The 17,750-nt window shown below is 35.9% G+C and overlaps 1 protein-coding gene across 1 annotated transcript in view; it reads right to left on the bottom strand.

The window, feature by feature from the left end:
• Positions 1–17,750, bottom strand: part of SLC2A13 (solute carrier family 2 member 13) — a 412,288-nt gene that overhangs the window by 205,997 nt on the left and 188,541 nt on the right. The window contains exon 4 of the mRNA XM_024750867.1: positions 9,845–9,953. Coding sequence (XP_024606635.1) covers positions 9,845–9,953 — 109 coding nt within the window. The remainder of the gene's footprint in view (positions 1–9,844; positions 9,954–17,750) is intronic.

The following is a 17,750-nucleotide window of genomic DNA, read 5'->3' on the forward strand; positions in this document are numbered from 1 at the left end:
AAAAAAAAAAAAAAAAAAAAAAAGAAGAAAAGAAAAAAAAATCACATAGTTAAATATACTCTATACGTTTTCTATTTTCTGGTACTGTGTGTTTTTACCGAAATGGAAACAGGAGCACCTTATATTTCGTTCTGTATATTTTAATCTGCCCAGTAAAAAATAATCTTATCAAAATAAATGAAGATGTTTCTGCAGGGAACACTGTTCATTTTTCTCCCTGCCATGAATGACATGTCATTAGACTATTTGTCTCTGCATCTAGCAGCTTAATAGCATTTGAAATCCTGCAATTCTATCAGCCACAGGAAGTACTATCACAAATGTGGATAGAAGTCACTACCTTAGCTCTTCAGTTGCCCTAAGAAGGAACCAAGAGCTCTGTCTTCAGAATTTTTGTCATGGGACCTTCAGTGTTGAAACCCAAACTAAACTTAAAGAGTATCTAACCAATATTATTTTAGTAGAAATGTCATTATAGCTTGTCACTAATTCTAAAGATAAGAACACATTTGGCAGTGGTTTTGAAAAATCCTGTTCTCAAATCTTGAATGTCATTGCTTTTGTTTTCCTGAGGTCATAACTGCAAACTAGTTAAGGAAGACACTCACATAGTCAGACAGAGACAGATCCAGCGTAACACCATACTATGACCATGGTGATGAACAGAATAAAAACAAAAGAGTCAGTAGGAACAAAAATCTAGCTGGCTCTCCCTGGGGAGTACTTTGAGAGGGGGCAATTTCATTATTTGTTTAGTCTTTCTGGGGAAATAAAAAAATAAATCTGCAGTTTTATAAAGCATAAATGTTAAATAAAGCACAAACAAATAAAGCACAATAACTGTTATGACAGATATCTACTCAGAGTGCTATAGGAGGCTAAAGGAGGATCATCTGAATCAGCTCCTGAGTGTAGGGAGATGGCATGTGATCTGAGTTGGGAGAACGGGATGTATGAAGGCCCTGAGGTCTCAATTAATCATCACCTAAAGCAGAGGACGTTCCATATAGCAGGAGGCAAAAGCATGTAAGAAGTGGTCGGACACAGGATGGTGCAGAGATGGACAAAAGTCAGACCATGAAGGGCTCTAGACTTTGAGCTCTGCTGAACACTATGGCTACCATTAAATGATTTTAAGTCAAGATAGGATAAGATTTGACTTTGTTTTGGAAAGTTCACATGCAGAGATAAGAAGGATAAAATGAGGGACATGAGATTTATTGCAGAAAAATTCTCTGTGCACCTCCTCCTATGGTATTGTCCAGCTGTCTGGCCTCACATCCTCCCTCACAAAGGGAGGTTCACTTTGATTTTTCTCTCTTAGGAATTAGCAACTGAGACAATTCCAGTCAATCTTTTGTGATGCTTGAACTTAGAAGTATATCCAAGGTTATGGTGGCAGAGTGTGATCACATATGAGCAAAACCAGAGAAAGATTTCAAAGAGAAAGAAGGAAGAGAATGCATATAGCCGGAGAGAAACAAGAAAACAATACCACATGGACACAGAGGCTGTGTTTCTGGTTTCAGCCCTGAAGGAATAAAAATTCGTATTTTAAGGCAACACAAGAAAAAATTTAAATGTAAAAATTTTCTCTGCCCATTTTGGCCTCTACCCTTCCTTCTAGTGTACATCTACATTATGCCTTAACCAGACTTCCCCAATAGGAGAAATACTGGCTGAACCACATAGATCAATTTTTCCCCTTCTGGCACCAGCGATGTAGCTCCTTAGAAGGTAACACTGCTTTCCCAATCCTGTAAGGGGTCACAATGACCCACTATTTTCCTTGTAGGTGCAGACATCTTTGGTGAACTTTATGCATGTCCAATGCCAATTTATCATTTCCCTTAAAGATAACAATTGGTGCAGAACAGACTAGTCAGACAACCTGAGGAGATACTGGGCCAAACCTACTGGAAGTTCTTAGCTTAAATACTTACTTATGACCTACTACCTATGTTACTTCTATTCTGCCTATTTTATAAGATTATTGTTTCTTGCATTACCAAATGTATGACTGAGTGTCAGATAAAATTAATGATGATTAGGTAACTTGAAACGATTGAGCAAATATATAGTTCTATAAGATCAATGATTGTAATAATACTGTAACTCTAGATATGGGAAGAAGCAATGAGAGGGAACCATTTCCTGGATCATAACAGACTAGTAAAGCAGTGGTCCAGAGGCTTTGGCTACTGGTAACAGGGCCTAGTCCAGTAGTAGCACATTGAGTGGCCTATCAATGAAGTCCTTGCCTGATCTGGGAAGGAGCATTCCTAGCACTGTGGGACAAACTGGTCACGAAATGCCTCCCAAACCTTGGTCAAAATTAAGACTGAAAGGGAAGGGACTGTAAAATAAAGAATGTTGCCCACCACTTCTACAAGAATCAAGTCATTAATCACTGCGGTCGCTGACCTACAATATACCCAGAAAGGAATTCCAGGCAAAGATCAGGATGAGGTAAAAGTGACAGGACTACCCCTCAGATAGCTAGATATTTTCAGGAGAAATTTTTATGAACCTGATTCTTGTGTCTTCCCATACCTATAAAAGCACTAAAACCATTAACTAAGATGTCTATTCCTAGTGACTAGCAGTGACCTTCTACTGAGATGTGTGCTTGGTTGCATGTACTCCCTTCACCAAAATCACACATATACTGGCCTCCCCCTTTACCTCTTCAGAAGATTCTCAGAGCTCTCTGAGAGACTGTCTCCCAGGTTATAATCCTCAGGTTGGCCCAAGTAAAGAAATTTTCCATTTCTTTCTTAGATTGACTACTGATTAATGTTTTTGTTGACAGCCTCTTGGTAGGTGCAGCTGTATTTCTTGACTTCAGTCCCTGTGCCCTTACTGTAAACTGCCCTGATTTTTCTTAAGTTAGGTTGGAGTAAGATTCAAATACTTGCAAATACAATGAACCCTAACTAAAGCAGGGCCTAAACTCGGACAGATAATGAAAATGAAGAGAATAGGAAGGATATAAAAGGTGTTAAGGGAGTAAAATTAAGGAAATTGCGACTGGTTGGATTTGGATGTCCTGGCTCCCCAGCCATAGTCTTGGGCACCCACTAGTCATACCCTTCACTGAGATGGGGATAATAGGAGGAGGGGCAGAATTGGTGAGAAACAATGGGGATTCAGTCTTGAGATTGATGAGAGTAGGATATCCAATTAAAAATGCCTAGCAGTTGAATATGACTGTGCATCTCAGAGGAGTTCTGATCTGGAAATGGAGGCTAAGCCATCTCTTCCATGTAGCTTGGTCATTGAAACTATGGAAGTGAACAAAATCTCCCAGCAGAGTTGTAAGCCAAGGCCTGCGGAGCACCAGCCTTAAAGTATAAATTGAGAAGAAAAAGTCATGAAGGAGACTCAAGATGAAATGCTATGACGTGCCAATAAGGGAAAATTTTTAAAGAGAACGCTGGCCAAGTGAGGACATCCCAGATACCTGACTAACTGAGAGGATAACAAATGTGAGTGTGAGAAGAGTAGAACCAAACTCCCCAACATCCTCTAAGTACCTCCTGTGTGGCAGACATTTCATGCCTCACTTCATCTTCAAAGCAACCTTTCAAGACAGGTGACAGTATATCCTTTTAAAGGTAAGGGAAAAGACCAAAGTTCCCTGGGGATGGGCTATGTCATATTGTGTTTATCTAGTCCCTGGAGGACTGCCTTCCACCGATTTGTTTAAAGAATGAACATTTTTACAATTTTGTAATAGTCTACCTGGAACTAACTGGACTGGTTACTCTCAAACTCACATATGATTTGGGGGGCAAGGTTCTGCTTCAGGGACACAACAGGCCTATTTCCTGGGGCACATCCCTGGATTTCATGCTGTTATTTCAACTCATTAACAGCATCTTCTCAACTCATCTAACAGCATTTCTTCTGCTTACCTTTCAGCAAAACAAATCAGTCAGAGAAAGGGCAGTCAAGGAAACCATATTTTCATATCACCAAAGATGTCCTGAAGAGCCCAAATCTTAGTTGCTGATACTTTACAAACCAGTGGAGATAAATTTCGATTAATTATCACAGAACCTTAAATTCACATCTGACTTGGAAAACATGCCAAAAGGATCTGACTATCTTTTGATGTAAATCACAAGTCATGCCACCCAGGGTATACTTAGTCACAGATCCCCCACTTCCTAAGGAGGCATTATTAGCTCCTACTGTTCAAAAGTCATTGAGGTCTTTTCTGGTTCGCTTATATGCGGAATCTAGAAAAATGGTACAGATAAACTTATTTGCAAAGCAGAAATAGAGTCACAGATGTAGAGAACAAACTTATGGTTACCAAGGAGGGAAGAGGGGATGCGATGCGTTGTGAGATCGGGACTGACATACATACACTACTATGTATAAAATAGATAACTAATGAGAACCTACTGTATAGCACAGGGAACTCTACTCAGTGTTCTGTGGTGACCTAAATGGGAAGGAAATCTAATAAAGAGTGGATATATGTATACGTATGACTGACTCACTTTGCTGTACAGCAAGAAACTAACACAACACTGTAAAACAACTATACTCCAATAAAAATTAATTAAAAATAAAAGTCATTGAAGTCTTTTCTCCCTGATTTAAGAGGTAACGAATGTATCTAATACTGAAGCAGACAACACTCCTACCACATTTATAAGTTAGAAGAAAAACACTATTTTGACTTCTTTCTATATATTGAAAATTAGAGACAAGTATGAAAAAAAGGGTATTACAACAATTTATCTTCTACAAAGGATGCTTCAAATGCTGGACTGATGGATAGGTTTGGGCCAAAGAGAATGAATCAACTATGGAATGGCCCTGCTTTCCACAAATGCTCTGGAATTTCTAAGCTGCAACACACAGTGAGCAGAAGGGAAGTTATTTACATAGTCTCAGTTCCCCTCTTGGGCCTGAACCATATAGGATATTTCATTTAATCACAAGAACCACAGGAGATATTCTTCCTGATTTTCAGGTCACTGAGGCTCTGAGAAGTTAAGAAGCTTGTGGAGTTTACACAGCTAGCAAGCGTGATGGGTTTCGATTTAAATTCAGATCTAACACCATAGGTTGTGTTAATATCTGATGTACCATGTTTCTACCCCCAAAATGACTCCATATAAAGAAAAATTTTTAAATAACAAAAAATCGTTTATATGTGCCCTCTTTATTTTCGAGGTAGAATCAGTCACTCATTTTTTCTGTGTTCATATAGCATATTAATTTGTTTTTTTATAATACTGCATTATAATTATTTGGTCTGTCTGTTTAGGTAGAATACAGACTTCTCAAAGACAAGAATTTTAGTTTCCAAATATCTGAAGCTCTATCAACAATATAGTAAATGCTGGTTGAAGAATAAATAAATGAATACTTTAGCAGATGTAGTTTTAAGATTACTATTACAGGACACAATTATTTGTTAATTATAAAAAGAAAACAAAAGATTATAATATTCAAGAAAATATACTCTTACCATTTCTTATGAAACTCCCATTTTATTGCTTACATTTTTCTTTTTAGATTAAAATCAATCTCCTGATAACTTTTCACTCAAGAAAGGTTTAAAGTAGTTCAAACGCAAATGTTTGAGCTTCCACTTTCACTTGAAACTCCATTTTCCTCATTCAAATGTACATTAAAGTCCATCTATTTCACTTTATAGGTAATTAGAATGAAGGTAGTTATCTGGCATGCCCAAAGTTCCATGGTGGAGACAGATCTTGAAAGTAATTATCCTGATTCCTGGGTCAATATTCTTCCCAGCACTCTAATCTCATCTTTCAAAAGAGTGAACCATGAAACTGAACATTTTCTCATTCATTCAATGACTTTCACCCAATTAACACAAATGACTAAAATACACTCATCTTGAAACATTCCAATGAGATAAGCATATTATCTTTCAATAGCTTTTTGGATTATGTTCTGAGCCCTACTGAGGATGCAGAGAGAGGAGAAGGCTCACATTAGTGAGTTAGTATTTTGGTCCACTCATGCTGCCTGCTGAGGACCTCAGAGAGAGTAAAGCATCACCTCTGGTTCAGACTTACAACATAAGAGAGCATAAATCCTTATCCTTTTCTTCTTATTTCCTGTCACCTTTATTTTTCTCTGCATTTACCACCATCTGGCCTGATTGTTGTGCCATGTTTCCTGATTGCATGGTAATTTTTTACACAAGGAGAGCTTGTTGGGATAAAATATGAGAATAGAACAGATTCAGAAATATTGCACTTATGAAATTAAATATGATTAACAAATATCATACCATCAGCCTGGCCTGCCCAAGAACTCTTGATCAGAGTATAAAGCAAAGGCCTCAACTGGGTACCAGTAGATTAAATAGTCTGATGAGTTTTATGATTCTTGAGATGGATGCAATTTTTTTAGCACAGAGTTGTTTTGGACTTTTATCTTTGGGTGGTAGTGAATTTCACTAACTTTGATTTGTTGACTTATATTACCCCCAAACAAGCTTTAAAGAGTCAGCCCCAGGCATTTCAGGTGTTTTACAACTGAAGGGTAGCCCAGGTGACCTTGAGTCAGAAAATCAGGGTTCTACCCTCAGCTCTAAAATTTATTGTGTGAGTGGACAAGTCACTTTAACTCATTAAGCCTTTGCTGCCTTGGCTTGAGAATAAACAGAACTGCCCTGCCTACTTGACAGGATTTTTATAAAGAACAAGGGAGATCATGTCTATGAAAATATTCTATAGTGTTAGATATATATATATATAAAACAGTAAACATTTTTGGTTTTATCATGACAATAATAAATAATTACACCATTAGACAGGCTAAGAGTTTTGTCCTATTTTTCCTTTTCTGTTAATATTTACTGAGCTAATACATGCTAGAGTAGTACTGGTATTAATGCTCAATAATGATACCTATTAAGATTATTATTGCAAGGGCATATTTTCCAAAATATTTTCTATTATCTCTTATAAATACAATAGAAGAAGTGACCCACTGGGGATTAAGGTAAAGCAGTTATAGAGGCAAGAATGATCTGCCCAGCCAATATAATTGCCTATTTCCCACCCCTACTTTAAGTTAGTAGAAAAGGGAAGAGTAAGAAGAGATGAAGCTGGGAGCATTAATCTAAAAGAAGAGTAGCTTAAAAATAAAGGACTGGTATGGAGTGTCCAAAAGAAGTTCACACACCCACAGTTCCTTTTACCTGAAGATGACATAAAAAGCTTAAAATTCTGGATTTCCTTCTCTTTACTGAGGATTTTCTGTGTAACCTTAAAATAAGCCATTGAACCTCTTGGTCTTCCCAGGTAAAAATCTGATACCTTCCACCTGTCCAAGATGGACTGATTTTATGTTTATCAAGACATATCAAAATATAGCTTATTTTAAGTTCTTCAAAAGAAGCAAGATGCTATCAAACCCAGACAAACCAGCTGTCTTCTTTCTTTCTCTTTTTTTCCTCTCTCTCTCTCCCTCCCTACCTACCTGCCTACCTACCTAATTACTCACCCATACACATTTTGGTTGTGGTAATAATAATGTGGGAAGGATCCATTTATTAATAAAATTAAAATTCTTAGTCAGAAAATGGAAAATTATTGACATTATAACTAGGGTTTAGAATAGATCACATGAGAATTTCTTAAGAGAGCTGTCTTCACATTAATCATCATCATCTTCATCTATCATTACTCTCCCTTTTATTTTGACAGATGTGGAAATATTTTATTGGTCTGTGAGGCAGTGCAATAATATTCCAGGAATTTATCAGGAAAACAGAACTCCATTTGCTCTGTTCTTTCTCTCTTGTGAATAGAGAATAATCTATTCAGCTGCATGCTTGAAATTAAGTGATCAGAGTCATAACAGAAAATTACCTCTTCTAAAAGTTAAATGTAGTGTCTGAAGTATGTAATGGTTTTAAGGTCTTAGAGGTCCTATGCACGATAGGATAGAAGAGGATGATAAGGTATGGGTTAGGATATAAAAATAAGTTATACAAATAAAAGATACTTAAATACACTCACACCACATATATTTTTTTTTCACGGTAGAGAATGAAAAAACTAAATATTCCAAGAAGTAAATCTATTTCCTTAACTGAGAGAGAACATTAAATAATTCATGGAGATAGAAATAAAGATCCCATGAGGGAGAAAAAAGAGAACTAAACATGGTAAGATTACATAACACAATTGTAAGGATAATTTCTTTCAGTATTTTCCCATGTGATCTTTCTATTAACTTTTCTTGGCAAAAAATAGAATTCAAAATACCTCATATTTCAGGTTCACACAAACTTGGGGTGAAAGATGGATTTCATAAAAACATTTCAACTTCTACAGTTTATTAAGTAGAACAAACAAAAAATATTTTCAGAAATAGGGCATATTTTAATTTAGGTTGATAAATTAGATTTTCACATAGGGTTATTACTGCATTGCATTATTTGAAAGCTTGGTGCTAGCCTTGTTACAATTCCATATCATCACCACACTGAGGACAGTGGACGTGCCTCAGAAAAGTCACGGTGTGCAACATCCAGAAACAAAAATGCTGGGCACCATATCAACAGATGGGCCTAAATAGAGCTGATAAAGGTGAGGAAAAAATGAAAGTAAATGTTAGAGGGAAGGAGGAGAGAACCAATATTAAAAATGTAGTCCAGGAAGCTGAAGTCCAACAAGAATTACCATCAAAGTCAAATTCACAAACAGCGTGGATGTATTCAAGATGGAGTTTCTTAGCAAATTACAATTTAATCTAATTGGTCACTGGGCCCTAGCCATTATTTTAACTAATTCACTCTTCTCAAATTACCGTGGAATAATTCATTATAACCCAAGTAATTTTAAAGGAAAATATCAAGAGTCCCAAATACAAATGGTTTACCAGGTAAGTTTTAATTTTACATAATTTGTATTTTTGTAATGAATAACTTTAACCAACAGGTAGTGGGGGAAAGCTTCTAAGATTTAGGAGCTTTTCACCCAACAACCAGATTCTCAGCAAAAATCTTGGCTTTTCTCTAACCCACATTCTATCACCTAGGATCTTAAAAGTCCCCCATTGATATAGTCCTACACAGACCTTATGAAAATTTGAAATTCTGTATTAAACTGTGAGTTTATTTAATGTGTTGTTTCCTCCACCAGCCAGTATGCTCTGTAGGGCCAAGGACCATGTCTACTTTATTCACTGCTATGTATCTAGTACAAAATAGACCATCAAAAATGGGTTTAATATTGAATGAATGAAATGTGGTAGAACCCCCCACTATTCAGCCTGCTCCACCCACAACACACATATAACTTTGGGAATTAGTCTGAAAACTAGAAAACAGGGAACTTGTGTGTCTTCCCTACTTCTCTGCTCCCACTCGATCCCTGGCCCACTGTACCCTGGTTGTAAAAAACATACTTCTATTAATGTTATTATCACATTGCATTGTAACTGACTGCCCTAAAAGGAAATGAACTAGTTATCTGTGTGTCCATTAATTTCTAATAATGCCAGGTTATTGCCTTTTGTTTTACCTTTTAATGTGAATCAAGAAATAGCTTATGAAAATGATATATTAAGTAGCTCAGAATATAAGGACATATTGGATGGCATAAAAGAGAAATTCTGTAAAATCAAATAAAGTCAATAATTACAACAAACAAAATGTCACTTCCTTCTAGTTACAATTTTACAGGATTTAAAAAATTGTAAGGTTAAGCATCTTCCAAAAGGAGAATTCTACACATTTAATAAAAACAAATCACCAAGAGTCCTACTCTTTTTTTTCCATATAAAATAATTCCTTCACAATCTTTTCAGTAAAAAGCCAGAAAGAAATACATACATGATGGTGTTAATGCCTGAGAGCTGTTGGAACATTTGTAGGCCACAACCCACAATTAAAGCTCGGCGAGTTGGGGGATAACTCAGCATTCTGCAGATCACAGGTCCAGCTTTTATAAAAAAGAAAGAAAAAGAAGGACATGTCTATTATTTTTAGCTCCCAGAGTAATTATTCCCATTAGGATAAATTTCCCCAAATCTTTGTGAAATCAACATGACTGGACATTTAAAAATAGAACATATGTACTTTTACAGAAACCTGGGCACAATATATTTTTGAAAACAGTACATATTTGAGTTAAAACTACAAAATCAACAAGAGAGAATTCAAGTTAAAGTGATTTATGGATACTAGAAAGATCTACATAACTATAACTGTCACAAATTATTCTTCCTTAAATCCCTATGAGCTGTATTTAACCACTCTTTGTTCTTCTGCTTCCTGGGCAATTAATTACTATTTAAAATCCATTCAATGTGGGACTATTTAAAAAGTCACTGGAAAAATTGCTTTAATCAACTGAAAGAATGGCATTCATTAAAAACAATGAAACAAGTAACAGGATTCATTACAATTTATTTGGCTAAAGTAACAATATTCATTCCAATATATTTAATTCAAGTTAAGGAATTTGGGGGTGGTATCAGACTTGGTTATGACTGCAATGGATATTATTAATAAAAATTACCCAAAAGGTAAAAAAAAGATGAAATTTAATGTCTATTTTATATAGGCATATATGTATGATATTTCTAGACATTTTTAATAGTTCCCTAAGAGGTATTCAATGATCATTTCAAAATATAAATGGGCTTTCAAAATGGTGCAGATCCCTTGGTCCCTATATCAGAACTCTAGACCAATTCTGAAAAGCTGTAGATCTGAACCACTGAGGCCTTAAGTAAGATGACTAACCAATTGATGCCTGTTGTCTGGGCATAATTACCTAAAGTGCCCCTTCTATTCTCAGAAGCGCTTGTTACGCCTTCACCTTAGCCTTAAGAGGCATTCTATATAGTGTCCTTATGAGACCAGAGTTGACTCCTAGGACCTATGGTATAGCCTGGGATCACTGGGATGTTAACTGCTTCATTAGCAGCATTTTTCCTGGAGGCAATTTTCATTAGTGAACCCTAAACCAAGTCAAGTAAATTAAATTCTGAGGAAATTTCACCATTTCAGAATCTTTTGGAAATCTAATATTCCAGTTCACAGAAATGGGATATGGACTAGAACGTGCTATTGTCTCAGCAATAAAAGTTAATACAGGATGTTAAGCCAGGGGATTAATGAGAACTGAACATTACTGGGGTGAGGATATTCATCTCTACACAGGTATGATTACAATCACATGAAGACTTGGTTTACTGCAAACAATTTTGTCTCTAAATGCTAAGACTGGACACACCCATTTAGAAAGCAGGCTGAGAGTATTAAAATGTCAAAATGTTTTAGATTCAAGTAAAGCGGTATTAAAACCTAGTATATCAGAAAGATTATATGAAATAGGTAGACTTTGTGACAATATTGAAATATATCTGGGTCAGTTCTCTGAAAGATAAGCAGACTCATCTGCAAATTTAGATATCTATGAATGAGCCACAAAATAAGAAATGTGCACAGCATCATATAAACATCTACCTATTTCCAAAATCAAAAAAACTCAAATAAAAGATGATAATTTACCTTATATACCATGGAAAAATTTTAAAATGACATCTATGATGTTGTAACAAAACAAAACAAAACAAAAAGCACCCAAACCCTTTTTTAACTTTTAAGAAACTCCACAGATGACAAACTGGCCTTCTGCAAGAAATCTAACATAATCTTTGGATAGCTGTATCTACTTTCACTATTAAACTGTTCCATGGTCTGACAGACAGATGAGGTAATACTGATTTTGGAGGGCAGAAAAACAAAGAGAAAATTATGACAAATTTGGATTAAAGTTTGACTTGCCAAAATATCAAGAGATAAATTATCACATAAACATCACATATTTATCCAATTATCACATAAACATCACATATTTATTTCTTAGTTTTAAAAAAATCTGGGCTTTGAAAAAAGGAGCTGGAATCAGGCTCCCTAACTTCAGACTATACTACAAAGCTACAGTAGTCAAAACAGTATGGAACTGGCACAAAAACTGAAATACATATCAGTGGAACAGGACAGAAAGTCCAGAGAAAAATCCAAGCACCTATGGTCACCTAGTCTATGATAAAGGAGGCAAGAATATACAATGGAGAAAAGACAAGTCTTTTCAATAAGTGGTGCTGGGAAAACTGGACAGCTACCTGTAAAAGAATGAAATTAGAACACTTCCTAACACTGTACACAAAATAAAGTCAAAATGGATTAAAGACCTAAATGTAAGGCCAGATATTATAAAACTCTTAGAGGAAAACATAGGCAGGACATTCTTTGACATAAATTGCAGCAAGTTCTTTTTTAATCCACCTTCTAGAGTAATAAAAATAAAAATAACAAATGGGACCTGATTAAACTTAAAAGCTTTAGCACAGCAAAGGAAACCATAAACAAAATGAAAAGGCAACCCACATAATGAGAGAAGATATTTGCAAAAGAAGCAGCTTACAAGGGATTAATCTCCAAAATATACAAATAGCTCATGCAGCTCAATATCAAAAAAAACCCAAACAACTCATCAAAAAGTGGGCGGAAGATCTAAATAGACATTTCTCCAAAGACATACAGATGGCCAAAAAGCACATGAAACGATGCTCAACATCACTAATTATTAGAGAAATGCAAATCAAAACTACAATAATTATTAGAGAAATGCAAATCAAAACTACAATGAGGTATCACCTCACACTGGTCAGAATGGTCAACATCAAAAAATCTACAAACAATAAATGCTGGAGAGGGTGTGGAGAAAAGGGAGCCCTCCTATGCTGTTGGTGGCAATGTAAATTGGTACAACCATTATGGAGAACAGTACGGAGGTTCCTTAAAAAACTAAAAATAGAGCTACCATATGATCCTGCAATCACACTCCTGGGCATATATCTGGAGAAAACCGTAATTTGAAAACATACATGCACTCCAATGTTCACTGCAGCGCTATTTACAATAGCCAGGACATGGAAGCAACCTAAACGTTCATTGACAGAGGAATGGATAAAGAAGATGTGGTACATATATACAATGGAATATTACTCCGTCATAAAACAGAATGAAATAATGTCATTTGCAGCAACATGGGTGGACCTAGAGATTGTCATACTGAGTGAAGTAAGTGAGACAGAGAAACACAAATATCTTATGATATCACTTATATGTGCAATCTAAAAGAAAATGGTACAAATGAACTAATTTACAAAACAGAAATACAGTCTCAGATGTAGAAAACAAACTTATGGTTACCGGGGGAAAGCAGTGGGGGAGGGGAGGGATATAATGGGAGATTGGGATTGACATATACACACTACTATATATACAATAGATAACTAAGAAGGACCTACTGAATAGTAGAGGGAACTCTTTTCAATACTCTGTAATGACCCATATGGGAAAAGAATCTAAAAAAGAGTGGATATATGTATATGTGTAACTGATTCATTTTGCTGTACAGCAGAAACTAATCTAGGATTTGGACTTTCTTTTGGATTTCCTGTAAAAAATAAACAATGGTAGTTCCTTTATAAGACTGGATTGTTTTTTTAAAGGTAAATTTTGCTCACAGCAGCTGCATATCTGATTATACACGAACAAAAGTAAAAAATTTCCTTTTATTAAAATCATAAACCTAGCTTTATTAGGCAGTAAAACTAACTTAACAAATGCAAACTATTAATCTTAATATCACAGAAGCTATGAGGCAAAGACAAATTCAAATACATGAATTGGTTGAATGTTCATAAGTGAAAATTTTAAATGTCATGCTCTAATTACATTTCTTTTGATTTTTGTAATTAAAAACATTTTTATGTATACAACCATTTCACATCTTATTTTTAACAAAACATGTGTCTTTGAAATACAGAAATTCCCACACAATAAAAACTAAAACCTCTAGATAACAAAAGTAGAATGGAAATGCAGAGCTCAAAATATAACACATAATAAAACAATAGAGGCAAAAACCGCAAATGGGTTCATCTTTTCTGTCATTCTGGACACCTCATACTAAGTAACTTTCACAACGGTTGTCCAGGTGTGGCAGGTGCTCTGGTGGCTCTGGTGGCAGGGCTGAAAAGGACAGTGCAACAAGTGCAACCACTCCTGTGGACAGGATGTCTGTGAAACTTAAAAGCTTTAGCACAGCAAAGGAAACCATAAACAAAATGAAAAGGCAACCCACATAATGAGAGAAGATATTTGCAAAAGAAGCAGCTTACAAGGGATTAATCTCCAAAATATACAAATAGCTCATGCAGCTCAATATCAAAAAAAACCCAAACAACTCATCAAAAAGTGGGCGGAAGATCTAAATAGACATTTCTCCAAAGACATACAGATGGCCAAAAAGCACATGAAACGATGCTCAACATCACTAATTATTAGAGAAATGCAAATCAAAACTACAATGAGGTATCACCTCACACTGGTCAGAATGGTCAACATCAAAAAATCTACAAACAATAAATGCTGGAGAGGGTGTGGAGAAAAGGGAGCCCTCCTATGCTGTTGGTGGCAATGTAAATTGGTACAACCATTATGGAGAACAGTACGGAGGTTCCTTAAAAAACTAAAAATAGAGCTACCATATGATCCTGCAATCACACTCCTGGGCATATATCTGGAGAAAACCGTAATTTGAAAACATACATGCACTCCAATGTTCACTGCAGCGCTATTTACAATAGCCAGGACATGGAAGCAACCTAAACGTTCATTGACAGAGGAATGGATAAAGAAGATGTGGTACATATATACAATGGAATATTACTCCGTCATAAAACAGAATGAAATAATGTCATTTGCAGCAACATGGGTGGACCTAGAGATTGTCATACTGAGTGAAGTAAGTGAGACAGAGAAACACAAATATCTTATGATATCACTTATATGTGCAATCTAAAAGAAAATGGTACAAATGAACTAATTTACAAAACAGAAATACAGTCTCAGATGTAGAAAACAAACTTATGGTTACCGGGGGAAAGCAGTGGGGGAGGGGAGGGATATAATGGGAGATTGGGATTGACATATACACACTACTATATATACAATAGATAACTAAGAAGGACCTACTGAATAGTAGAGGGAACTCTTTTCAATACTCTGTAATGACCCATATGGGAAAAGAATCTAAAAAAGAGTGGATATATGTATATGTGTAACTGATTCATTTTGCTGTACAGCAGAAACTAATCTAGGATTTGGACTTTCTTTTGGATTTCCTGTAAAAAATAAACAATGGTAGTTCCTTTATAAGACTGGATTGTTTTTTTAAAGGTAAATTTTGCTCACAGCAGCTGCATATCTGATTATACACGAACAAAAGTAAAAAATTTCCTTTTATTAAAATCATAAACCTAGCTTTATTAGGCAGTAAAACTAACTTAACAAATGCAAACTATTAATCTTAATATCACAGAAGCTATGAGGCAAAGACAAATTCAAATACATGAATTGGTTGAATGTTCATAAGTGAAAATTTTAAATGTCATGCTCTAATTACATTTCTTTTGATTTTTGTAATTAAAAACATTTTTATGTATACAACCATTTCACATCTTATTTTTAACAAAACATGTGTCTTTGAAATACAGAAATTCCCACACAATAAAAACTAAAACCTCTAGATAACAAAAGTAGAATGGAAATGCAGAGCTCAAAATATAACACATAATAAAACAATAGAGGCAAAAACCGCAAATGGGTTCATCTTTTCTGTCATTCTGGACACCTCATACTAAGTAACTTTCACAACGGTTGTCCAGGTGTGGCAGGTGCTCTGGTGGCTCTGGTGGCAGGGCTGAAAAGGACAGTGCAACAAGTGCAACCACTCCTGTGGACAGGATGTCTGTGAGGAAGCTGAGTCTACAAAAGTTTCTCCAGGTATGATTAAAAATGTACTAGAACACACTTTGCATAAAAGTCCAGCTCTTGACTTCCACTTCCAGCCAAGATGGAGTAACAGTTATCAGATTTACCTCCAACATGAAACAACTAAAAAGTCAGGCAAAAATGCATGAAACAGTAGTTCTCATGACAATGGGACAGAGAATAGTGACCCCTGATATTCAGGAAGCAAATGAGATGAACCCTCCAAATGCCCCAGCCTAAGCCTGGAAAAAAGTATCCAGGCTATAGCACAGGGAGGGGAAAGCAGGTAGACGCTGGTGGTCTCCTTGAGTTGAAAAGATGCAGCTCAGGATCCAGGTGGCTAGAGTTCACAGGGCAGCGTGCTGGAGAGGAGAGAGACTCATGGAGAGGACACTGGAGATCTGCAGGGCTCCTTGACTTTTCAGTTGAATACTGATCAGTGGATGTGTGTGAGGAAACTACCCAGTCAGGGGAAGGAGCCACAGGAAGGGACGAAAGAAATGAACCCCAGGAATTTACACAGGACTGAGACTGAAAAACCTAGAGCATAAGGAAGAATATTCAGAAGGGTTTTTACCTCAGTAATGGTATAAACTTAGTCCTGGATTAAACATTGCTTGGGCACCATCTAAACAGTTTAAATGAAAGACCCAAATGCTTCCAAGTAACTGAATAGCATCCCACAACTAAGTTCAACAGTAAGATAAAATTTATAATGTCTGGCATACCATATAAAATTACGAGGCATGCAAAAAGGCAGGAAAGTACAACTTGTAATGATAAAGGGATTAATTCAGCAAGAGGATATAACAATCCTAAATGTCTCTGCACCTAATAAAAGCTTCAAAATATATGAAACAAAAAACACAACTGCAAGGGAAAATAGAAAAACCCACAATTATACTTGGATATTTCATCACCTCTTTCTGAGTAATAGTAAAAGTAGGCTGATAATCAGCAAAGATACAGAAGACATCAACAGCACTATCAACAAACTTGACCTGACATTTAGACAATACCCTACAGACCAAACGTTCTTTCCAAGAGTAAAGGCATGGTAAATGTCTTGGAACATTTACTGAGATAGATGATATTATATTCTGAGCTCTAAATCTAGCCTCAATTAATTTAAAAGGATTCAAGTCATAGAAAGAATGTTCTTTGATCATAATAAAATTAATATACAAATCAATAAACTGAAAGATAACTGGAAAATTCCCTCCAGATCAGAAACGGAATAACATATTTCCATGGATCAAAGAAAGAATGGGAAATGAGAAAGTATTCTGAACTGAAAGAATATGAAAATGCATCATATGAAAATTTGTGGAATGGAGCTAAAGTATAACAGGAAAATTTATAGCAATGACCTTGGCTTCCACCTTACAAAACCAGAAGAAGAGTGACAAAGGAAACCTCAAAAAAGCACAAGATAAAATAATAAAGATCAGAATGGAAATCCACTAAATAGATAAGGAGACAATTGAGAACAAAAATTAATGAAACCAAAATCTGGCTCTTTGAAGATATCAATAAAATTGATAAACTTTGAGCAAGACTACGGAAGGCTGAATAATGGCCCCTCAAAAGATACATACCTGCTAATCCCTGGAACTTGTTAATGTTACCTTAGATGTCAAAAAAAAAGTGCAGATGTGATTAAGTTAAGGATTTTTGATGTGGGAAGATTATCCTGGATTATCTGGGTTGGCCCTAAATGCAATCACATGTATCCCTATAAGAGGAAGGCAGAGGGAGATTCAGGACAGAATGGGAGAAGGCAATGTGACCATGAATGCAGATACTGAATTGATGTAGCCATAAGCCAAGGAATAATGGAGGGAGGGAGGCAGGGAGAAAGGGAGAGAGGGAGGGAGGGAGG

This window comes from Neophocaena asiaeorientalis, unplaced genomic scaffold, assembly GCF_003031525.2.
Source record: "Neophocaena asiaeorientalis asiaeorientalis breed wild unplaced genomic scaffold, Neophocaena_asiaeorientalis_V1.1 scaffold641, whole genome shotgun sequence".
Lineage (NCBI taxonomy): Eukaryota > Metazoa > Chordata > Mammalia > Artiodactyla > Phocoenidae > Neophocaena > Neophocaena asiaeorientalis.